General features: G+C 37.1%; 4 protein-coding genes across 8 annotated transcripts in view; 3 read left to right on the top strand and 1 right to left on the bottom strand.

The window, feature by feature from the left end:
- The first annotated feature begins 744 nt into the window (after positions 1 to 744).
- Positions 745 to 3064, top strand: cmklr1 (chemokine-like receptor 1). Its single transcript, XM_084413585.1, has 2 exons — positions 745 to 875; positions 1289 to 3064. The coding sequence occupies exon 2, from the start codon at positions 1308 to 1310 to the stop codon at positions 2361 to 2363; it is 1056 nt and encodes a 351-aa protein (XP_084269711.1). The 5' UTR covers positions 745 to 875; positions 1289 to 1307; the 3' UTR covers positions 2364 to 3064.
- A 1686-nt stretch (positions 3065 to 4750) lies between these two features.
- Positions 4751 to 7054, top strand: LOC311293364 (chemerin-like receptor 1). Its single transcript, XM_084413587.1, has 2 exons — positions 4751 to 5032; positions 5699 to 7054. The coding sequence occupies exon 2, from the start codon at positions 5733 to 5735 to the stop codon at positions 6765 to 6767; it is 1035 nt and encodes a 344-aa protein (XP_084269713.1). The 5' UTR covers positions 4751 to 5032; positions 5699 to 5732; the 3' UTR covers positions 6768 to 7054.
- Positions 7055 to 18332: 11278 nt separating this feature from the next.
- LOC311293365 (chemerin-like receptor 1) lies at positions 18333 to 20740 on the top strand. Its single transcript, XM_084413588.1, has 2 exons — positions 18333 to 18496; positions 19242 to 20740. The coding sequence occupies exon 2, from the start codon at positions 19275 to 19277 to the stop codon at positions 20265 to 20267; it is 993 nt and encodes a 330-aa protein (XP_084269714.1). The 5' UTR covers positions 18333 to 18496; positions 19242 to 19274; the 3' UTR covers positions 20268 to 20740.
- Positions 20741 to 21814: 1074 nt separating this feature from the next.
- The window catches only part of wscd2 (WSC domain containing 2), a 48616-nt gene continuing 45332 nt past the window's right edge, over positions 21815 to 25098 (bottom strand). For 4 of the 5 annotated variants that reach the window (XM_084413572.1, XM_084413570.1, XM_084413573.1 and 1 more), the window contains one exon: positions 22422 to 24026. In XM_084413572.1, the coding sequence (XP_084269698.1) occupies positions 23674 to 24026 (353 nt within the window). In that variant the 3' untranslated portion in view covers positions 22422 to 23673. Of the gene's footprint in view, positions 24027 to 25098 lie in introns of all 5 variants that reach the window. The other variant, XM_084413569.1, reaches the window with a different exon arrangement.

Here is a 25098-nt window from a genome sequence, read left to right as displayed (position 1 = left end):
TTTTTGTGAAATTTACAAATTGAGTCTTTATAAATTTGAAGGTATGTATCTTTGTTTGTATGTATGAGTTTGTGGTCAGAGAAATGGCTCAAAATACCTGTTTTGCATATTCAGAGCAAGAGATTGCATAAACTGAATACATTAAAAAAAACACAACAATGAATATTGAATAGTATGGTTTTGCCATAATTTATGGAAGGATTTCTATAAATAATGGTCATAAATATGCTCTGGTTAAGCTCAGAAACATGTAGGCATGTAAATGAACAGGATGCCAAACAGGTTGAAGCCTAACATGATGTAATTAAAGAGCTAAAGTTAGCCAATCATCAGGGAGAGAAAACCCTATAAAAGAATTGCCTATTAAACAATACTCAAAAGAAAACAAGAATGATTTGAAAAATAAAAATGAAATACCTGGAATTTTTCTATCTAAATTACTTTAAATGATCCTTTAATTATTTTATTGAGATAAAAGAAAACTTCTATTATGACAATAGAGGCATGAGGCTATTTAAATTAAATTATTATTTATGTCTTTACGGGCTGTGACCTTCTCTTACCCAGGCTGATCTCATCTCTGAATTACGTCAGATCACTGTAGACGGCCAAAGCTTTGAGTTTTTTTATTTTGTTTTATGAATCTGTTTCTCCAAAACTAGAAGAACAAAATCAAGAAGTGAAAGTAGGGGATCTTGTTGATGAGGAAAACAAAAACAGTTTGGGAAGTGTTTTGTGGAAGTACAGCATGTGCAGTCATGCACAATGTTGCTCAAGAGAAGGATAGGACTTTATAAATGCAAAAGCGACACAGCTGTCAGATGGCAAGTGGGTGCTGGTGAGGTAATGCTGGAGGACACTGTTACTTGGCTAAGGTGAGAGAATATTGATTATTTAAAAGACTTGTGAACATTTACTCCAAACCACATTGAAGTGTTAACCTTTGAACGTTTCTGTCCACAAAGGTACTTATAATTAGTATAATATTTATATATTATGTAATATTGAATCTATTTGGATTTACATAATGACAAGCTTTTAAAAAAAAACGAATATTTTACTTTATTTATTTAGTTATAATTTTCTCTCAAATTATTTGTTGCTAATCTAACTTATATTTATTTTTAAAAGTTCACAAAATTAATTTTCATTAAATTACATTGAACTTTTAGGTTGAAATGACATTGCTGATCAATAGTAATATGGGAACAGTGACTATGATATTACTGATATTAATACTTGAAGAACAATTTAACTAATTAAAGATCTTTTTGTTGTCTGCTTTCAGGGAATCAACGTAAATTACAATGGATTCAACAGATTTTCAGTTTAACTATGATATTGATTATGACAATTACTTAGATTATAACTCCAGTAATATAACTTACGATGGAGTTTCTTCCCACATGACAGTCCACACCAAATGTTTCACTCAAGTTCTCTGCCTGGTGTTGCTGGTGATCAATGTGATCATCTGTTTGCTGGGCCTTGGAGGAAATGCGGTGGTTATCTGGATTGCAGGGTTTGGCATGAAGAAGTCAGTCAATACTACCTGGTACTTGAGCCTGGCTCTATCTGACTTCATATTCTGTGTCTGTTTGCCTTTTAACATTGCCTACAGTGTCACCGCGGACTGGATTTTTGGCCTCTTCATGTGCAAGTTCACGTCCTTTGTCATGTTCCTCAACATGTTCAGCAGCATCTTCCTCCTCGTCATCATCAGCATGGATCGCTGCATCGCCGTCATGTTTCCTGTTTGGGCACAGAATCATCGCACTATCGGAAAAGCGTCTGTGTTAATTGTACTCGCATGGATCATCTCTGCAGCTTTAAGTATCCCATCTATTGTATTCCGTGATGTCCAGAATCACCTAGGCACAAACCGATGCATGAACAACTACACGTCCAGCCAGTATAGCCACAAAGTCATTGCAACAAGCCGCTTTGTTTTTGGATTCGTGTTTCCTTTCATCCTCATTATCGTTTGTTATACTGTCATCATCCTAAGACTGAGAGCCACCCAGATGGCAAAGTCCAACAAACCGTTTAAGATTATGACGGCTCTCATTCTGACCTTCTTCCTGTGCTGGCTGCCGTACCACACATTTGTGCTAATCGAACAAAACGAAACCTTCAACACTGATGTCATCGCTCTCGGACTGAACATTGGCACCACTGTTGCTGCCGCTAACAGCTTCCTAAACCCTGTTTTGTACGTCTTCATGGGCAATGACTTCAGGAAGAAGTTCAAGAGCTCCATCTTATCAAAGATCGAGAATGCTATTGGAGAAGATGGCCGAACGATCAGTCGCTACCTGTCTCGCTCTAGCTCAGTGGATGCCAGGGCATCTACTCATATCTAAATAATAAACGGGAAGTACGCTATTTTGCATTAGGGATGTCAGTTTAATGCAGGGGTGTCAAACTTCGTTCCTGGAGGGCCTCTGTCATGCAGAGTTTAGTTCCAACCATAATTAAACACACCTGAACCAACTAAGCATGGTCTTTAGGATTACTAGAAACTTTTAATCAGGTGTTCTGGAGCTTGACACATTTGATTTAATGCATTTATTTAGTTTGATTAATTGTAAAAACAAAACAAAAAGAAAACGAAGGGCCAGATTTTCTAACAGCTTGTGTCAGCGTAAGCCCTATACTTTAGTGATAAAAAGGCATGGACACAGTTATTTTTGCTGCTGACCTTATTGCATATGCATTTGTAGGAGTTTCCCCTTCAGACGCAAAATTTATGGAAGGAGAGTTTTTTAAATGAATAATGCAACATGATTTACTAATGTTTGCGGTAGTCAATTTGTTTAGTAAATCTGGTCCTACACTGTAAAAAATTTCTAACCCTCCCAAATCAAAAATTTCAAGTGACCGATAACATCTAAATTTTTCAATTGGCCCAAGTGAAATTCTGTAAATTATAAAATTAAATTTACAGAATTTCACTTGGGCCAATTGAAAAATTTTGATGTTATCGGTCACTTGAAATTTTTGATTTGGGAGGGTTAGAAATTTTTTACAGTGTATATATACTGTATTTAGTTATGCACTGCACAAAAAAAGAAATCGTAATTTTCTGCCATGACATTATCCGTTAAGTTTATGGATATTTCCTTTAATCAGAATCAGAAAGAGCTTTGTTGCCAAGTATGTTTGCACACACAAGGACTTTGTTTTGGTGACAGAAGAAGCTTCCAGTAAACAGAGACAACAACATATAGATATACAGATAGTAAAATAAAAAATAAAGATATTTGTATGTGCTATATACAAATTGAATAGAATTAACAGGGAATGGAAAGAAGATGTAAATACTTGGAATAAGAAATAGATATAAGCGATATTGCACATAGTTATCATTGCACAGTGGGGAGAACATTTAACTGTCCATGAGGTAGAAGAAACTTTTTTTCCCTGGGGAAAATTTTTTTTCTCTTGCCTGGTTGTTCTGGTGCTCGGTGCTCTGTAGCGCTGGCCAGAAGGCAAAGGTTCAAAGAGAATGTGGCTTGGATGTGAGGGATTCAGGGTTATTTTCTAACCCTTTTCGTCACTCTGCATGTATACAGTTTTTGGAGGGTGGGCAGGGGAGCACCAATAATCCTCTCAGCAGTCCGAACCGTCCTCTGTTGTCTTCTTATGTTGGATTTTGTAGCTGAGCTAAACCAGACAGTTAATGAAGTGCAGAGGACAGACACAATAACAGCTGAGTAGAACTGCATCAGCAGTTGTGAACTTCCTGAGCTGGCAAGTACAACCTCTACTGGGCTTTTTTTTTTTCACTTCTGGCCCTAAAGGTGATGATACACAGGGCAACTTTTTGAGCAATGTTGCTGTGCAATGTTGCCGTCAACGGGCAACCAGATGAGACACAGTGCCCACGACCTGTCTAAATTATCCAGATAGAAATTTATTGCACATTTTCAATGGGAAAGTGCCCAAGCAACAATCGCTCGGCAAGATTGCCCAGCAACATTGCTCAAAGAGTTGCCCTGTGTATCATCACCTTAAGAGTTGGTTTAACCCTAAAACCAAAACATAATGCAATGCATAATTTTGAATACAGCTAAAACATCTGTGAAAAATCACCATGGGAAATGAAACAGTACACAAGGATTCCAAGATGCGTTTTTACCAACTGCTTTTAACTTGACACTTCATCTTAAAATGTGCTGCAACCACAACAAATATCTGACCAAACTCATGTGTATAGACGGAAAGTAATAACCCTTCCTGTGTGAACGAAGCATAAGGACAGACCAACATGATTTTAGTCCAGTCATATGCCTATTGTACATTACATGGAAATAAACAATATACTGACTTCTGACGCCACTTTATATATATATAAAGTGGCGTCAGAAGTCAGTATATTGTTTATTTCCATGCAATTACTTTATTGTTTATATATAGATATTTAATGATTTACATGTTTTCTACAATAATGTAATGTCTTTGAATTAGCTTCATATGAGGCTTTGCAGTTAATTTTGTAAGTGATTTACAGTCCTTATTTTCAGTGAATTATAGTAAGTAAATCAAACCATCATCATGCACAATGCAAATTGGATTCCTGATGTAAAAAAGTATTATTTAATCTTTATAACAACTTGTATAATGACTTAACTGAACTTTTCTGTGACTAATAAACATCCTTGTTTGACTGCAATTATTGTGTTGCATGTGAGCTTCACAACATACCCCACTTCAGCATCCTCCCACAATGTTAAAGGCGGCAGAGTTTGTCTCATGTTGGCCTGTTCACTGAAACGGTGTTAGATTCCGGGTTTTAACCTCAAACCAGCCTATCTCTAACTATCAGATGAACAGAGTCACTTTGAATAGGGTACTGGTGTGACCGTCAACAGTCTCAGTTCTCAGAATGTTTTTTGCATCTTACAGAGGAACTAGGTGTTAAGATATTTGGCCAGTAGCTCAGTCTGCACTTATCAGATGAGAAAACAACCCAGCAGCAGAAGTACATATCTAAAGCATTGCAAACGGCATTTTGAGGCATTCTCTTGAGGTAAGTTATTCTTTGTCATATGAGCCAGTGCATCAAAGATAAATAAGATACACTTCCCTTTCTGTATTTGATCATGCGATGAACACTTGTTTTCTGTACCATTCTGAAGACAGAGAGCCGTAAAGGAATTAAGACGCATGTGACTGATTCTGCAGCAGAATCAACTAAGATAGGCTACTTTAAAAATGCGGGATTGCAAACAACTTTACAGGTTGTAGATATCAGATATGATACAAAAAAAACCATTACATTCTCCTCACTTAACAAAGTTACTTGTCAGTCATACTTTTTACATGTTGAATTTCAAAGTGAGTCAGTTGCATTTAAAATTCAAATGCAAATAGCATGCCTCTTGTGTAAATTGTAGTGTTGTGTAGTTTAAACACTGACTGAACTAGCTTTTTAAGTAACAAATTAGGCAATTTCCTTCATACAAATAACCCTTCGGAGGTAATTTAAAGCCACAAGGATAAACAGAAAAGTACAAGAAGTTTACATGAAAAAAAATATCCCACAAGTAACCTGATGGAAATTATGGGAAAGGCAGTTAATTGCAAAAAAAGTGACACTGTGTTTTTGCTCAGCAACTGCATTCATTTTTAGAAATATTCAAAATGGCTTTACTTTAAATATATTTGAATAAATTGCCTATTGTTTTCATTACAGAACTCAACTTCCTATTCAGTTCTAAGGAGACATAATGACTTCAACTCCAGGACAAGATTACCCTGACTACAATAGTCTTTTAGAAGAGTTGGAAAATCACTCAAAAGAAAAGGCTGTGGATTTACATGCTGGATACTGCAGGGAAGCAGCATGTGTAATCACAGTTCTTTTTAATGTGATCATATTCCTGCTTGGCATCACTGGAAATGGTGCTGTGATCTGGATTGCTGGTTTTAAGATGAAGAAGTCTGTGAACACCACCTGGTACCTGAGCCTGGCTTTGTCTGACTTCATTTTCTGCGCTACTCTCCCTTTCCTCATTGTTAATATCGTTAATGCCAGCTGGATTTTTGGGCTCTTCATGTGCAAGTTCACCTCTTTTGTTATGACCCTCAATATGTACAGCAGCATTTTCATCCTGGTCATCATTAGTGTGGATCGCTGCATCACAGTCAAGTTTCCTGTCTGGGCCCAAAATCAACGCACTGCAAAGAAAGCTTTTTTAGTTGTTGTGATGGCTTGGTTCGTGTCTGCTTTGCTTAGCATTCCATCTGCCAAATTCAGAGATATTGCGAATGAATCATCAACAGTCATATGTTATAGCAACTATGAGCATCACCACAGAACCGTCGTGTTCATGCGCTTTACTTTTGGGTTTTTAATTCCGTTCCTGACCATTTCCACCTGTTACTGCATCCTGATCTGTAAACTTAGAGCAAACCATATGTCCAAATCCACCAAGCCATTCAAGATCATGACATTACTGATTACAACTTTTTTTTTCTGTTGGTTGCCATTTCACATTGTTTCTATAATAGAGTTGGGCAAAACTAAAGATTCTCCATACGATCCCGTCTTTCACACGGCCCACCAATTATCTGCTACTCTTGCCACTGCAAACAGCTTTTTAAACCCATTCCTCTATGCATTCATGGCCAAGGATTTGAAGAAGAAATGCTATTCCTTTCTGTCAAAGATCGAGAGTGCCATTGATGAGGAGACCCGAAGCGCTTTCCAAAGAACTTCCATTACCAATTCTGTGGATAACAGACTTTCCACTGCTGTCTGAAATTAAAAAAAAAAAAAAATTATTGGACAAAAGATATTTCTCTTTATTCTCTTCCAAGTGTGACTGTTAAATGCTGGCCGACAGAAAAGACTGAACATTAACAAGTTGTACAATTGTTTGTCTGTTGCATATTGGAGTTCAGAAATGTATAAGTAACGCAGCTGAAAAGTAAAAAATAAATGACTGCAAATAGGTTCTACAAAAGTTTTGTATATTAAAATGCCATTTTGATTAATGATTTTGCAGAATTCTATGATAACTATTAAATTTTTACTGTTTTTATCTTATCATTTGTGCATGTGTCACGTAGCACTCACGAAATTTAAAATAAAAGGCTTTATTAACTATCCAGAAGACTCAAGATCACATGAACACACAGGAAAAAAACGCAAACAAAATCATATATTAACAACAATTCTGCTGCCAGGCCAGTAGTTTGCGATGTCACTTTGTAAAGAAACACGATGTGCCTATAGACTGAACATGTAATAAGCATGCACATGACGTCACCGTATTCACAAATTCATGTTTTGTTGTTTACACAGAGAACAACTGTATCGTTATCAAAAGCTTGCACTTTGAAACCATTTTTCAAAAGTTTGCGGTTTCAGGCTCCCAAAACGCTGTTGTTGTGTAAATGAATGGCCAAAACCATTTTAGTTGAAAAGGGTGTTGTGTAAACAGCCCCTATGGAACAAACTGACACACACTAGAAAACTAGCTCAGCTTACAATGACAGCTGGACACAGTCCAAAAGGAACCAAAACACAATGAAACAAAACAACCCTTACGAAAAAGAAGTTTATTCAAGTTTGCTATTAGTATACTTCTTTTAAACTAAAAATAAGAATACAGTCTACTTTTTATGTACTTCTCAGAAATATACTTCAAATTGCACTTAAGTGTACTTGACTTATGTTATACTGACAGGAAAGTCTAATGGCCTATAGGCTACTTGTTGATCGAGATATACTTAAAAGTATAATTAAGTATTCTAAGTATTCTTGGCTTGTACTTTTGTTTACTATTTTGATTGAGTAACTTTTTTTTAAAACCTAATATTACACACTGTCTTATAAACTAAAATGGTCATGTTTATATAGTAACAAGCTTTCGGGTGGAATAGCTTATAGAGTAAATAAAATAAGCATGGAACTGAACCTGATCTTGTACACAGCGATAATAATAATGAGTTTATTCAAGTGTTCCATTATTTACTGCGGAAGAGGATTAGGGCCAGGCAATAATAATAAAATAAAATAAACACATCTCGAGATTAAAGTCATTATAATGCGAGATTAAACTCGTTAACTTTCGAAAAAAAAAGTCGAAATACAATCTTGAAAATAAACTTTTTCTCGTTGTGTTTCGAGAATAAAGTCGTTGTGTTTCGAGAAAAAAACTCGTTAAATTTCGAGACAAAAAGTCGTTGTGTTTCGAGAAAAAAAAGTCGAAATGAAATGTAGAGAATAACGCATTGGATCAGTGTTCATTATAGCCTACTGATAGAGGACATGGCAGAGTTGGATCACTTAGTCAAGCTATATTTTAGACTTTCTTTCAGTAACAAAGAATAGAACATTCTTAGGTCGGCTAGGTCTTTTTAGAAGAAAAAATCTGTCCAATTTGAGCGATGTACTCGCTTTTGTCCAACATGAAATTCAACGAGGTTTCGTGGTTTCCCAGGATACCATAAGACGCATTATTAAACTTGTTGATCCTCAAGGTGTGGAATTTCGACGATGGAGAGTAGGCTACACTTGCGCTGGCCCAAATGCACTCTGGCATATGGACAGCTATGATAAATTAAAACCGTATGGCATTGCCATTAATGGCTGTATAGATGGTTACAGTCGTTACATTCTGTGGATGGAGGCGTAGGCTACACAACCAACATACAACGATTAATAATGCGTCTTATTGTATCCTGGGAAACCACGAAACCTCGATGAGGTTGATATCAGTAGGCTATGCAATGAACACTGATCGAATGCGTTATTCTCTACATTTAATTTCGACTTTATTTCTCGAAATTGAATGAGTTTATTCTCGAAACACAACGACTTTATTCTCGATATTATTCTACTAAACTAGTAGTTTACTGAGAGTATACTTCAAAGTGTACTTTCATAAACTAAAAATTTGCTACAAGTATGAAAATAGTAAACTTCTAGTATACCCATAATACTTACTGCATAATGTATACTTAAAAATATACTTGAACATTACTTAAGTATACTTCATAAAATGAACTTGAAGTATACTTCTTTTTCGTAAGGGAAAACCAAACCAGGGCATACATGTAACAGCATGTTACTGATCAATGCACATACATAGGCTACATATAGAGTGGGGTATCAAAGAATTCGGTGTTTTGAATTTATTGATGATTGAATGCATTGAGCATTTGGGCAAAATCAAAAAAATCTTGTCATGACCCGCATCTCACTGTAGGATTGAAAATAATCCAAGATAATTTAAATGAACAAAGATATTTGCTTTACTGTTTCCACCCCCTCTTTCTACCACAAGGACCATTTGGAGTTCCTAAAGGCACAGAGGTTGTGATCTAGGCCTGTAGGCCAACATGTTTGTACTTTGGGGGTCGATGAATTGTCACACCTTTAGTACAGTGGGGGAAGTGTAATTATCTGATTGGTCAGTTTGAATGTCTCACATCTGGGTTTTAGTCACATGGTCAGGAAAGGATAAAACAAGATTGAAACTGATGCTCTGGCTCTCTTCTTCTCTGGGTCCCTTTCTTGGGCTCTCTCTCTTTACCTCCTCTTTCCTCTCTCTCTCTCTCTCTCTCTCTCTCTCTCTCTCTCTCTCTCTCTCTCTCTCTCTCTCTCTCTGGTAACATTTACATGCTGGGTAAGATTAATGGTATAAGTTATCATCATCTCATATCTCATCTATTTTGTAACTATTTTAAGTGTAACCATAACCATATTTTGTCATTAAACCGCTTCAATTACAAATAATGTGCTAACTAGTAATTTGGTATTGACTTTGAAGTGCTACAAATTGCAATACAATATTGTCACTCTCTATAGCAACGCTCTCCCACATATTAAGCTATTGTAACTGCGCTTATTTCCGTCGTTGGTATAAGTGGCACTGGGTGGAAGGTTTATACCATCTTGCTAATAACGTTTCTTTAGTCATTCGGCAGCTTGAACCACTGCAGGAAATCCACCCTTACATCACTCTATTTTTTTGCTAAAATATAGGCCTACATAAAAATTTTGTTAATTTAAGTGCTGGTAAATTTCTAGATGACATGATAGGCCGATAAGTAATTCAATACATACACAACACATTCAGAAAGACACCAGCTTTATTTCATTTTTTTTTTTATGGTAAGCATAATGGGATACTTCCTGTCTTTTAATACTTCCTGCTTATAAGCTTTACAAAAATGTATTTGTATCTAGTTAGATGATTTTCTTGGAAACTCTTTAACATGTTGCTATACATTTACCCTTATTATTGTTATGTGGCAAGAGTGGTCAGGTAGGAGTAGTTATAAAGTAAACAAGAATCCTAGTCAACTACACCACCGTGAATACACCGGGAAATATCAGCCCTACACAGATGGGCACAGGTTTGTTACCAAGGTGTGGGTGAGTATAGAGAGACATAGACAAGGGAGTACAAAGATGGGGCAACTTTATTAAACCATACAAAAGGTTAAAAACTATCAATACATTAATATTGCCAGGACTCAATATTCACATGTAACAAGAAAAAAGAAAAGAAACTTATACTACAATATACAAAAATATATAAATAAAGAAAGTTTAAAAGAGCCCTCAATTGCCACCCCACACTTAAATCACACACACAGGTGAGAATCAATCCAACCTATGAGGCACAGCACACAATCTGGACACCATTAAATGACATCAGCCAAACTCCTCCCCTGTTTCCCCAACTCCTCTAGATACAAAGTAGAAAACAAACAACAGCAAAAATTAGCTGCACTAACCAGCCTTAAGTAATCAGTTTGCTGATACTAACCAGCTGTACATAATTATTTAGCTGGTACCAACCAGCCTCAAATAAATCAACAATTTCTAAAACAAAGAAAAATAATCGAAACAATACTCAGTCACACGTTGTGAACTTAAAAACAAAACAAATTTAACCAAAAAATAAATTACATTACATTCAATACATAAAACACACAAACTGAGAAAAAGCAAACTGCTTCAATAATAATTACAAATCAAAGACATACAAAGAACAAGAAAAGAATGGCCTCGCTTAACACTTGTTTTCTCACTTCTCAGTGACTAATTAACTCTGCCCAAAGTAACACAAAACTCCAGTAGGGGTTCAATCTTCAGCTGGCTGGCAGGAGCCGCCACTGGCATGTCACGTGACCTGTCAGTGGCTGGCTAGTTGTCTGGCTGTCTGCCTTTGGCAAGTTTCAGAAACCATTGATTTTTGGCAGTTTTTGTGTTCCTCCCTCTCTAGCTCATTTATTATGCATCTGTTGATATGATTATGTTCTTTTGCATGATTGGCGTTTTAGAGAATTTTATCCCAATTAAAGCAGTCAAATGGCCGTAATCAGACTGGCAGCTTACTGACGCTTTGCTGGACGCTCAATCCATTCAGCCGCGGCTGAACTGCGAGTATAACACGATGCCTGACACTCTCGCTGTAAGGAAATAAATTGTTTTCTTATTATGAATATAATCTTGTGCATCTATTATTTTGTATGATTGATGTTTTGGGACCAGTTATCCCAATTAAACCAGTCAAATGGCCGTGATCACGACTGGCAGCTGCCAGCCAGCCACTGACAGGTCACGTGACATGCCAGTGGCGGCTCCTGCCAGCCAGCTGATGATTGAACCCCCACTCCAAAGTTAAAAACAAAACGAATTTGCCGGAAATGAGACCCTGGCAAGGCAGCATAGCGTTACATCACTAGACGTGCGTTCCACCCCATAACACGGTGAAGAACCTCTTGGTCATGCAATCAACCAGGAGATGTTCACAGCGCTGCACATGCGTGGTCGCTGATCATAACGTGCAGCTAGTTGTTCGGCAACAAACTGAAACTCGGGGGAGCCTGCACACAGAAGCATGACGCGGAAACAGCACACCAAACTATTCCATTCATAAATGACGAACTCCCGCAAAAAGGGGCAGTAAGGATGACATCCCAGTTATGCATCCCAAGGCGCATCCCAGGTAAAGCCGGTAAATGTACAATGTAAAAAGTCTACTACATAATGTATACTTAAAAATACACTTGAACTTTGAAAGTATACTTATTTTTCATAAGGGTTGATTCAACTTTAAATGCACTGTATTAGTGCTTTAGAATGTGCAAATGAGTTCCACAGGAGAAAGAAGGGTGGGCCACACTGTGTGTCCCCTCTGATTTCAGAGGAAATAAGGAAAGAGACATTAACAAACACTACGTTCAGAGTCTTCGTCCAGTGAGACCATAACAATTACAACACGTCCCGAATCTCCATGCCAGAGTGACAAAAACGGATTGATCAAGTTCTGAGTGCCTGGCCTAGAGGCTGAAGACATAGCCTACAGACACATTTGCAACAAGGTTAAGCTCAGGAGAGCAAAGCTTCATTTCAAGGTACATGTCTACATGTTCCAGATTGTTAGGGCCTTCTGAACCTACTTCAGGGCCTCATCTGAGTGTTCCACATTTTAGGACCCTTTTGGTGCTCCAGGAGATCAGCATCCCACAGAGCTTCGTATTCAAGGCTGTTTAAACAGATTTAGGCTCCTTCCCCACTGCATTGTTACCCAGCACAACCAGTAGAAGATGTCACCCCCATCGGACTGCTCACTAAACCACGTGAAACGTAAATATCACTTTACCAAACCTCTTTCCAGAGACCTTTGCATTTTTGTATTACATTAGAAGTATGAATGACTTTTAATTTGCAGCAAGAGAAATTGGGGAGCTTTTTTTGTCAGACATGTGTCACTTTGGTCCAATTTCGGTTTGAGATCTCTTACCTAGAACATAACCTTCCCCAGAGCAGGTTAGCTGTTGAGCACAAGTTACTATGGCGATAAACACCGCTAAAAGCTGAGCCACTTTCATGGTGCCTAAAACCCAGGATTGGCGCAAACTACATTGAAACATACCTGGCTATCCAGCTAAATCGGCTTCAAGGTATAGGCTCCTGCTTAAAGTCCCCATGAAATCAAAATGTATTTTTTTTAGGCTTATTGTATTATTATTTTAGTCTTACTGTTAGCTATAAACAAAATTTGCATTTAGAAGATATCAGCATTTAAAACGAACAGTCTCTCACTTCCGCCAATATGGATAAGTGATTTTGATGACATCACTCTGCACTTCAGCTTCTCATCAGATTTTCTGTCCAATCAAATGCTCTCTAGAATCTACAGCGTCCTGCCCCCAAATTAGACGCTGAAGCTGCGGCTAAAATAGGTCACTTGTTCACACATTTACTATTTTCTGCATGGTGAATGACAGATAGTGCACTACATAGGGGATAGGGAACAATTCAGACAGTGTAAATATGCTTTCCGTTGAAGCCTGGTTTCACGTTAGTGTGACGCGAACTGCCGCAGCGTGCACTGCACACAGTCTGCTCCGGTACATAGACACGATAGCCCAGAGCGAATCATATGCGTGAGTCGGCGAATAACAGATAACAAAAAGCGGTGTGGAGATTAGGAGAAACATTTAGAGATTAGGAGGAATCGGCTTTACTTAGCTCTGGCCGAGCTGTGATATATTACAGAACACTATTGTTTTAGTTTTTTTAAAGGGGATAGCAATTCGGTTTGTCCCACCCTGTATTCCTGTTTAAGTGGAAATTACGTCAACACATTGAATAATGCTGCGTGTTTCAAGGCACTTCAGTGGGCCTTTAACTGCTCTGTAATTTCTCTTGCAGACAGGAGCTAGTGGTAGTGAGCATGCGTCAACCAACTGTGTATACGCGTAGGCTATATGTCAAATGGAGTATACTTTAAAACAGTGGTTTTCAAACTTTTATGGTCACATCCTTTAAACCTTCAAAAAATCTGCCAATGCCAAAATGAATTTGCAGCGATATGGTGGCAAAGTGGTCATGTGCTACAAGTCGGAGCTCTCAGAAAATTCTGAGTTTACAAGTTACAAGTTCTATGAGGACGTGAATGCATTTTACAAGTCAGAATCGCGCAATTATGGTAATTCCGGCATGGAGTGAACGCACCATATTATTACTATTACTAAAAACTACTCTTGTGTTAGATCTGGATGGCCTTTTACTTTACAGAGATTCATGAGTTCACACTTACATATAATTTGAAGGGGTAAAGTTTAATGCGTATTTGGCGTGCTGTCCGGAGGGATCGAGGGCTCCGAGCTCGGAGTTCGGCCCGAACCCAGAGTACTCCCCCAGTATGTAAGTGTTTAGGACTACAGTAGAAGCGTGGAGAAGGGGTGGTGGAGGGATGCTGCAAAACTGTTAATGGAATGAGGTGAGACTGCTGAGTATATATACACCTCTTACCATTGATTGCTGAGTGCTCTCCACTTGTGTTAATTATCTGAATGTGCTCCTCCCGAACCTTGTTAATAAAACATCATTTATGTATTTATCAGGCTACTCGGATTAAAATAACGAGATATAGTAACTGTCCTTTGCAAAGCAATTTGTTATGGTATTTTTTTCTTATAGCTACAGTAAATGTCTATAAACGCCTCTTCTGTTTGGGGCCATTAAAAATAGCCTATTTGCATATGGGCACAGGGCTGACTTGCTACGCCACTGCTTTGTGTTGCTGTTGAAACATTGACAAATATAAAAGGGTCAATATCACCCTAAAGTACCTTTTATCATTGAAAATTTCCCAAATAAAATGCTGAAATTTAGCTGACCAGCGTGTGGGACATGCCAAAATCACATAGCCTACATGTAATTAAAGAAAATGGTATAAAATGAGAAAACAAGATTTCTAGAGATTTTTCATTGTAATATGTTGTGGTGTATTTTTAATAGATAAAATAGTAAAGTGTATATTAAACTAACAATGTTTCTAACATCTAACCTTACTTCATTTTTTTAGGCCTAACATGATAACACTTTGAAACACAATGTACTAAAACGTTCTGTCCTGTGTTTTTGAATGTTGTATGTTGTGTTGCCATACCCCTTTTACTTTGGTTGTGTGAGTGTACAAATAACTAATTTGGGAAATTAAACTAGACAGGTGACTAAATTTGAACCTTGTGATTAACAAAGAAAGAATCATTAAAAGAAAAAAGTTTTACTATTATAATGTATACTTAAAAATACATATGAAGTATACTGAAAGTATACTTATTTTTCATAAGGGTTGACTAAACTTTAAATGCACTGTATTAGTGCTTTAGAATGTGCAAATGAGTTCCACAGGAGAAAGAAGGGTGGGCCACACTGTGTGCCCCCTCTGATGTCAGAGGAAATAAGGAAAGAGACATTAACAAACACTACGTTCAGAGTCTTCGTCCAGTGAGACCATAACAATTACAACACGTCCCGAATCTCCATGCCAGAGTGACAAAAACGGATTGATCAAGTTCTGAGTGCCTGGCCTAGAGGCTGAAGACATAGCCTACAGACACATTTGCAACAAGGTTAAGCTCAGGAGAGCAAAGCTTCATTTCAAGGTACATGTCTACATGTTCCAGATTGTAAGGGCCTTCTGCACCTACTTCAGGGCCTCATCTGAGTGTTCCACATTTTAGGACCCTTTTGGTGCTCCAGGAGATCAGCATCCCACAGAGCTTCGTATTCAAAACAGATTTAGGCTCCTTCCCCACTGCATTGTTACCCAGCACAACCAGTAGAAGATGTCACCCCCATCGGACTGCTCACTAAACCACGTGAAACGTAAATATCACTTTACCAAACCTCTTTCCAGAGACCTTTGCATTTTTGTATATTACATTAGAAGTATGAATGACTTTTAATTTGCAGCAAGAGAAATTGGGGAGTTTTTTTTGTGTCAGACATGTGTCACTTTGGTCCAATTTCGGTTTGAGATCTCTTACCTAGAACATAACCTTCCCCAGAGCAGGTTAGCCGTTGAGTGCAAGTTACTATGGCGATAAAAGCTGAGCCACTTTCATGGTGCCTAAAACCCAGGGTTGGCGCAAGTTACATTGAAACATACCTGGCTATCCAGCTAAACCGGCTTCAAGGTATAGGCTCCTGCTTAAAGTCCCCATGAAATCAAAATGATAACATGATAACACAAACGTTCTGTCCTGTGTTTTTCAATGTTGTATGGTGTGTTGCCATACCCCTTTTACTTTGATTGTGTGAGTGTAAAAATAAATTTGGGAAATGAAACTAGACAGCTGACTAAATTTGACCCTTGTGATTAACAACAAACAAAGTTTGCTTTACCTAGTAACAGAAGGGTTTGTATCCACAACTTTCCTGCGAGTCTTAATGGGCGTCGCCATGACACTCGATACTTCCTGTTGCCGGTATCTCAGTTCCGGTTTAGCGTAACGCTCAATGAAGCTTGCACACAAGGGATACTTGCGTCGCGGTACAAACGGGTGAAACTGATTACTGACAAGTAGTAATGCTGACAGATAAGCAATGGCTCCTTGTGGCTCAACGTGTACCGTTGTCAGGTGCACAAACAACACGCGAAAACTGAAGGATTTTATGAATGGGAGTTGTTTCCAACATAAACACTACGCAGAAAGAGTGTTTCTTGTAACTCTACTTAGAAAAAACTGCAGTACAACTGTATATATTTTTAAGTGGTATGTTTATTGTTTTCAATAATGTGAAAATTAATTCGAGAATTAACTTGAATGTGCAGCAATTTGTACAAATAGAGAGTATGTAGGCCTACTATATTTGTTGTAGCCATTAAATAAGAGCATTTAGTTTTATATTTGTTCAAATATTATAATGTAATTTTTTCCATCTATGTTGATTATGAAAAGTGAACACCATGATCATCTTCATCTTTGACAGAAAACACTAGTTTATTAATAAAAATCAATGCACGCGTGTCACTGGATTTACAAATGCACATCTTGCTTATTGCACGCACACTCGGCACACATTTGATGTCGAAATAACGAGATATTGTGTTGAAATAACATTATTAATAATAAATCTTTAATAATATTTGATTGAATGCCGAATGTTGTGCTTGTTCAATTTAATAAAATTAATACTTTAATTGTGATCATTAAAATAATTGAATATTAAATATTAAGTGGCCAATTTTTGCTCATTTATTAAAAGTATTTATATATATATAATATATATAGCACCCCCTCAGCACACGTTAAAAAATTATCTGGCGCCGCCCCTGGTTATAACGGCCCACGTATTAAAAATGATTGGGTCCAAATTGGGCTCGGCTCATGTGTCGGGCCGGGCTCGGACACAACGGGCTCAGGTAGGGTCGGGCTTGATTTTTTGGGCCCGATCTAAGCTCTACTCCTCATTATCCAAGCAAATTGTTTGGGCTTGTTGAGGCTCTCTGTTAGCGGTATCTTCAGGATAACGTAAACCGGAAGTTCGTTACCGGCTTGTTCTACGTTGCCATAGCGATCACGGGAAAGGTCAGAGTTCGGGAAAGTCGTGGATATGAAGAACCAATCAAATTCATATCATTTTGCCATCCCTATTCTATAAAAACTGTTGTATTCGAGTTAGCTGGTGGGATTCTCAATGGAATTTGTCTGAGATCCTCCGGCCTTGCTTCTTCTTGGGGGAGATTCTCTGAGAACTACTCGAGAGATCCTCCGGCCGTGATAAAAGCATTTAAAGGAAATTTGCTAAAGTCTGTTTGTCGATTATTCCTGTGCAGGAAGAAAGCTATAGGGAAGCAAGTTAGTTAGGTAGACTATACAGTATATTAAACATCGATTGGAGATGTTAGGGAACGTCGATTGGAAACGACCCAGGTAGACTATAGGGAACGTAGATTGGAGACGACCCAGGTAGACTTAGAATAGAAAGGGAACGTCGATTGGAGACGACCCAGTTAGTTAGGTTTAGGGAAAAATATACCACAATGTGTTTACTGTAAGTGTTTGGTTATTTATCAGAAAACCTCAGAATTTCATTATTTTGCATAATGTTCATTATGAGTGATTCTGATGAGGACACCAAAGGCACTTTATTTTTTTTTACCCAAAAATAAGAGAGAATAATAGATCAGATCAGAACATAACATTTAATTCAGGCTACATTATAAAAAAATATTTCAGTGATCCTGCTTTGTATGAACAATATAGCCTAGGTTATCAGTTGCTACAGTGAGCTCTTTCGACCGGATTGTGAAGCCGTCCGCTGAATAGGTGATTTTTGGTGATGAATTTATGTCGGGCTTGTTCCGATGGTGCGAATTAAAAGGTCTGCACTGCGAAAAATGATCAGTTGACTTAACTTAAAAAAAGGTGAAAAAATCAGTTGCCTCAAAATTATTAAGTAAATAAACTTCATGTGCAATTAAAATTTTTTAATTATGTGGCATTGTCAAGTTCACTCAACTGATCTCTTTTTACAGTGTGGAGAAAAATGATCTCGCTTTATGGAGGCACTGGCAGAGAGCCAACCTGTTTTTTTTTTTCCTAGCAGACGCTCCCCAAACTTGAGAACCGCTGCTTATAAAGGCTATGCGTATACAATTGTGCGTACGCGTTAAAGACGTAAAAAAGTATACTTGGGAAACGGCATTGAGGCTTACTTTGTGAGGTAAGTTGTTCTTAAGAAGTCTTCAGAGCCATTGCATCAAATCAGATTACGCTGTGAACATTTGCTTTCTGTAGACTACCATTCAAAACAGAAAGTAGCCTATGTAGGCTAACGGAATTAAGATGCATGCGATTAACAATTCTATGTTGCAGATACTTTATAAAATTAGCATTGTAAACTTTACTGTAGATATAGGAAATATCTCAAAAAAAGAAACTTTACATAATCCTCACTTAATAGGCTATAATTGTTTCATGTCGAAGTTTAAACGTGAGTTGCTTTTAAAATTCAAATGCGAATAAAAAGTCACAAATGTTGGTTCTGCGTGGGTTAAACACTGAAATAGGAAATAGTAACAAGGATAATAATCAGTTTATATTGAAAAAATAAGGGAAGAGATGGGAGAATTATGGTAGTGTTGTGCTTCATATGGGCCTTCCAGTTCTGCCTGTCAGAAAAGGACTTTACAGAAGTAATCTCAGCAATGTGCTAAAAAATAAGCCATGCAGTTAAAACGAATTTTATCTCATTTTCAGTAATATCCCACAAGTAACCTGATGAAATGATGGGAAAGGCAGTTGTAGTTAATTGCACATTATTTTGTTTTTGATATTAGACATCTGCATGCCTTGTGTGGTATAGTGTCATGATGTTTTTGCTCAGCAACTGCATTCATTTTTAGAAATATGCAAAATGGCTTTACTTTAAATATATTTGAATAAATTGCCTATTGTTTTCATTACAGAACTCAACTTCCTATTCACTTCTAGGAGACATAATGACTTCAATTCCAGGACAAGATTACCCTGACTATGACTACAATAGTCTTTTAGAAGAGTTGGAAAATCACTCAAAAAAAAAGGCTGTGGATTTACATGCTGGATACTGCAGGGAAGCAGCATGTGTAATCACAGTTATTTTTAATGTGATCATATTCCTGCTTGGCATCACTGGAAATGGTGCTGTGATCTGGATTGCTGGTTTTAAGATGAAGAAGTATGTGAACACCACCTGGTACCTGAGCCTGGCTTTGTCTGACTTCATTTTCTGCGCTACTCTCCCTTTCCTCATTGTTAGTATCGTTAATGCCAACTGGATTTTTGGGCTCTTCATGTGCAAGTTCACCTCTTTTGTTATGACCCTCAATATGTACAGCAGCATTTTCATCCTGGTCATCATTAGTGTGGATCGCTGCATCACAGTCAAGTTTCCTGTCTGGGCCCAAAATCAACGCACTGCAAAGAAAGCTTCTTTAGTTGTCGTGATGGCTTGGTTCGTGTCTGCTTTGCTTAGCATTCCATCTGCCAAATTCAAAGATATTGCGAATGAATCATCTACAGTCATATGTTATAACAACTATGAGCATCACCACAAAACCGTCGTGTTCATGCGCTTTACTTTGGGGTTTTTAATTCCGTTCCTGACCATTTCCACCTGTTACTGCATCCTGATCTGTAAACTTAGAGCAAACCATATGTCCCAATCCACCAAGCCATTCAAGATCATGACATTACTGATTACAACTTTTTTTATCTGTTGGTTGCCATTTCACATTGTTTCTATTATAGAGTTGGGCAAAACTAAAGATTCTCCATACGATCCCGTCTTTCACACGGCCCACCAATTATCTGCTACTCTTGCCACTGCAAACAGCTTTTTAAACCCATTCCTCTATGCATTCATGGCCAAGGATTTGAAGAAGAAATGCTATTCCTTTCTGTCAAAGATCGAGAGCGCCATTGATGAGGAGACCCGAAGCGCTAGTGGATAACAGACTTTCCACTGCTATCTGAAATAAAATAAAAACAATGTTGAAAATGCTGGCCTATAGAAAAGACTGAACATTTACAAGTTTTACAGTTGTTTGTCTGTTGCATGTTGGAGTTCATACATTTACAAGTAATGCAAAAAGTCTGAAAAGTCAAGAATAAATGAATGCAAACAGGTTCAATAAAGGCAACTTTCTACAAAAGTTTTGTACATTAAAATGCCATTTTGCTTAATGATTTTTCAGAATTATATGATAACTATTAAATCTTTATTGTTATCTTCTTATTTGTGCATGTTACTAATCAACACATATACATTAATATATGGAGAAATTCGAAAAAAATCGAATTTATTGATGATTGAATGCATTGAGCATCATTTTAACAAATCTTGTCATGCTCCACATGTCTTTCTCTCTCTCTGTTTTGCTGAAATATACTTAAAATTTACAATAAAAATCTTGTTCTAACAATTTCCCTTAAGTGTTTGTAATTTTCTTAATTATATGAGAGTCCTAAGTAATACATACTCAATAAATTCAGAAAGACACTTTAGCTTTATTCCATTTTTATATGGTAAGTATGTGTGATACTTTCAATACTTTTAATACTTCCTGCTTATAAGCTTTACAAAAATGTTTGCAAAGATGTTTTTCTTGTAAACTCTTTAACATGTTGCTACATTTACCCTTATTATTGTTACATTTTGTATTTATAGAGCTGATTTGCAGTTTTCATTCCTAACACTAAATTAGACAGGGCTGCTGACTGCAAATCAAATGACCATAATGTAACAAAATATACACATTTATGACAATAATTAAAAATCAAGCTATCATGGTGTCCATATTCTGATTCATCATCATTATTCAAAATTACCAGACAAAACAATTAAAAAATTCACTGTTGAGTTAGCAGCTTGGTTCAGATCGCTCAGTCATTTAGTTGCAGTCCTCAGCCCTGCACTTCTGATCATTTAATATAGCAGCGGTTACAAGTGCTGAGTACAAATGTATGACTAGTGTCTAAATGAAATCCTACCACATATGACATATGAGACAGTACATGTATGTTAGTGAGTCATACTGTATGCTGTGTCAGATCTCAGTTGTAAAGACCGCAGTAACTTTACCACAAAGACACTTAGTCTAACACTAAATGAGCTTTGAGCATTGGCCAATCAAGTGTTGTTCATATCACACTTCCCCTGTAAACACGAGATAAGTAGAACTTAAGATCTCCTGACAGATTTGTGGTACATTGGAAGCCCTGAAACATTGATAGATTAAGTTTGTAAGCGAGTTTGCAATTTCCTGAAAGAGTGATAAAACCTATGAATGCTAACTCTATGAAGTTGCAAAACAACCAGCATTTAAAATACTATGTAAACTGAGCTGCAAAGAGATATTTAAAGGTGAAGCACGCAAGTTTTGCACCATTAGCAACCAACAGAATTCCAAAAAGTATGTTTTAGGGTTCGTTTTCCAGAAGTTCCATACAATTTATATGAACTAAATAAATGTATAAATGAATGTTGGGCTTCTGAGAATTTGGGGCTTTACAGTTTATTGACCAGGACATATGCATTAAGCACTAAACAAGAGCAAAGTCTTTCTTCATTTCAACAGTTCTCTCAGCTTACAATTATAATAAAAATCTTTCATTTCCTTTGCACTGCTGGCAATCACCCTCGGTTTTCTTATTTGGTAGAAATTCCTTACATTCATTCCATACAAAATACATTCAGAAAGACACTTCAGGTTTGTTCCTTTTTGAAATGAAAAGTATGTAATGCTCAAATTTAAAAGCCTTTTCAAAAATAGAGGTGATACTTTTCTGTCTTTTAAAGTAATTCTCCATGTGAGCATTACAAAAATATATATATATATGTGTATTTACATATATTGAATGTTATTTGTTAGGGCTCTAGCTGAAAAGCAGAAATTTACCTGCGAGGTGCTTTCTTTATCTCTTTTTAGCACATCGCTTCATGCTCGCTTTCACCCCTGAATTCTAGATTATTTTATAGATTATAATGTTGATTTTCTGCTGCAATTAAAACACTGAAAACAAAGAACAGTTCTGAACATTTCTACAGGGAACAAGTTTACAACTGCATCCAAAACCTGACTTCATTTGGGAATTATTTGTTTTTTGAGTCTTCTCAGGTGTGTCAAAGAAAATGGGAAGCTATTCAATGCACGGTACATACTGTACTGCAACTATCCTCATAGTCTAAACCGGAACATAAACTGGTGAAGAAAGCGGTTTTGCTTAAAGGGATAGATCATCCAAAAATGAAAAATGTGTCTTCATTTACTCTCCTTCATGTTGTTTCAAATGTTTTAAAAATCAATACACAACTCTTCTCATATAAGAGCTGTGTCCACAGTGACAATGTCTGTCAAAAAAATGACAGAATTTTCATCTTTGGTTGAACAACAGCATCCCTTTAATAGATTACTATAATTGTGTTGGAGAAAAGGAGTAAAGGGTCAGTCAATGTGTTATTTTAAGCAATTTACAAGAAGACACCATTTCTTTTACTTTGTGACCACAAGATGAATAGTTTTTTTGATATCCCACTGCAAATATATTTTAAAACCTCGGTGAAAATCGAAAGGTAAATCATTTCATTTGAAGAAACGATCTCAGCATAAAAGTGCTCTAAACACACAGCAGAAACAGAAGAACTTGGTTGCTTGCATCTAATTCAAAAGCCCTATAAATGACTATATCTGCAATTTGCCTGCAAATCACTGAAGGCAGGTACCAGACAACATGTTTTTTGAGTTGTCCATGCATTTATCTAATACACGTGGTATAGCTTGAGGATTTTTGTTGTCCATATATCAATTCTACTGATCGGTTTTAAGAAGCATCATAATCTGAAGGCAATGTCCACATATTTTTGGGAACAGGGAGCAGGGGTTCCGATGTTAAACATTAAATCGCTGTCCATATATTCCCAATGAGACTGGAGTGCTTAATGTATCATAGTCCAGTAGTGGCAGGAAAAGCTAATTCAATGAAACACAGATGTGATGTGTCCATCTAAATGGTTGACCCGGATGTCTTGGTGACAACAGACACTTTCATCAAAAGCATGAAAAGTCATTTCCCGTGATGACTGAATATGTGGTTGCGGCACACTTAAATTGGACTAAAGAAGATGGATCCATGGTGGTTAAACTTCAAGCCAAGTTAACTGGAGCCAAATTGTTGCACAAGCCCATGTCTTACTAGTGTATTTTTTAGATTCTTCATGATAGGACGAACAGTTTTTCAGCAGTACTTTTGTGCAAACTGAATGTTTGGGAGGATGACGATAAACAATTTTATATTCTAGGGAAATAAAGTGTATAGCCGAAAAAAAGGAAAAAATGAGTGTGAAAAAAAAGATGAGTATCATCTGGGCATGTACTCCTCAGGTACACCAGACAGGTTTCTCTTTCTGAGTGCCGTGTCCACAGTCTTAATAAGCCCGTCAATGGTGGCACGCATTTCAGGCGTGTAAGGGTCATAATCCAGCTTTCTGAGCCCAGAGCGTTTAAAGTTCCCATCTTTCTGTCCTTCCACACACAGCAGGCGGTCCTCTGACACTTCCAGGCCAAGAAAGATGACCATGGCTTTTAAGTGAGAGAAAAGGTCCCGTTTTAAATCCTCAAAGTGCACTACTTGAACTTTCTTCCCATATTTCAGCCAGTCTAGTGTGTGGGATGCCCACCATGGAGCGTAGTTCTTCACAAACTCTGGCCACTCTGATAGAGAGAGAGAGAGAGTTTAACTTCTTGAAATATAACATCTTACAGTAACATGCTGTCCCATGGCGCCTAAGATTCAGTTCATTTAGAATACCTTTACACATTTGTAGACAAGTGACAGCACCACACAAATGTAACAGACATCGACAAACCCAACTTGATGGTTTTGTGAAGGCTGGAATAGAGGAGCGGCATAATTATAGTTTTAATCACTGATAGCACTTTTCTGAAATGAAACATTAAGCGAAAGTCAATCATACTCTGAACTTATTCGTTTTCAAGTAATAGTCATTTTCTGCTGATTATCTTCAGTGGAGAGAAAGAAAAGCAATAGCTAATGTCTTTTTTTCACAAAGTGACTAAAATGATCATAATCATGAGGAGAGAGGATGTAAGCAAAAAAGAAAGGAAGAAGCATTTTTTTTATGCTTCTGCGTTTTGGTTAGTGTGACACATCAGAAAGGCACGTCAACAAGAACAGTGAAACAACAACTGAGGAACGCTTTTATAAATTAAAAAAAGGAGTTTAAAAAAATACGTCATTAAAATTTCTGAAACCTAATCAAAAATGAAACAAAAACAGAATGACAGTCCACATTTCGAAAAAAACAAGACACCAAAATGTCACAAGCTTCTCTCCTGGGAAAAAAAAAATATTGTAAAGAAGCAGAACAAGAAGCAAACGTTGCTTAAAAATGGACTTTGTTGGGGTAAAGGAAACTTTGCACAATCTATTCACTGTACCACTGTTCACACACAAATACAACATCATTTTTGTAAAATAATTTTAATGCAAGAAAAATGTGTCTTCTTGGTTAAATAGTTATAACGATTAACCATTAAAAAAGTAAACACCAGTAACGTATTTGGTGCCTAGTAAAAGACTCATGTACCTCAAAATAAGCATCAGTTTTCAGGAGGTTTCAGAGTTAAAAAGGGAAAAGATTCTCAACTACATTAAACACAGTTATGGCCTTTTGTGTCTGATGAGGCATGCTTCTGACAGCAGATTTACCCTCAAATTGGCATCAACGTCAAGAACAAAGCAGAAGTTCTTTTGGTCATTTAC

This window comes from Rutilus rutilus, assembly GCF_951802725.1.
Source record: "Rutilus rutilus genome assembly, chromosome: 7".
NCBI lineage: Eukaryota > Metazoa > Chordata > Actinopteri > Cypriniformes > Leuciscidae > Rutilus > Rutilus rutilus.
This window is presented reverse-complemented; position numbering and strand designations above follow the sequence as displayed.

What these genes read in the sequence shown, in the direction of transcription:
- cmklr1 (XM_084413585.1), top strand. Translation starts at nt 1,308, where the DNA reads ATGGATTCAACAGATTTTCAGTTTAACTATGATATTGATTATGACAAT.
- LOC311293364 (XM_084413587.1), top strand. Translation starts at nt 5,733, where the DNA reads ATGACTTCAACTCCAGGACAAGATTACCCTGACTACAATAGTCTTTTA.
- LOC311293365 (XM_084413588.1), top strand. Translation starts at nt 19,275, where the DNA reads ATGACTTCAATTCCAGGACAAGATTACCCTGACTATGACTACAATAGT.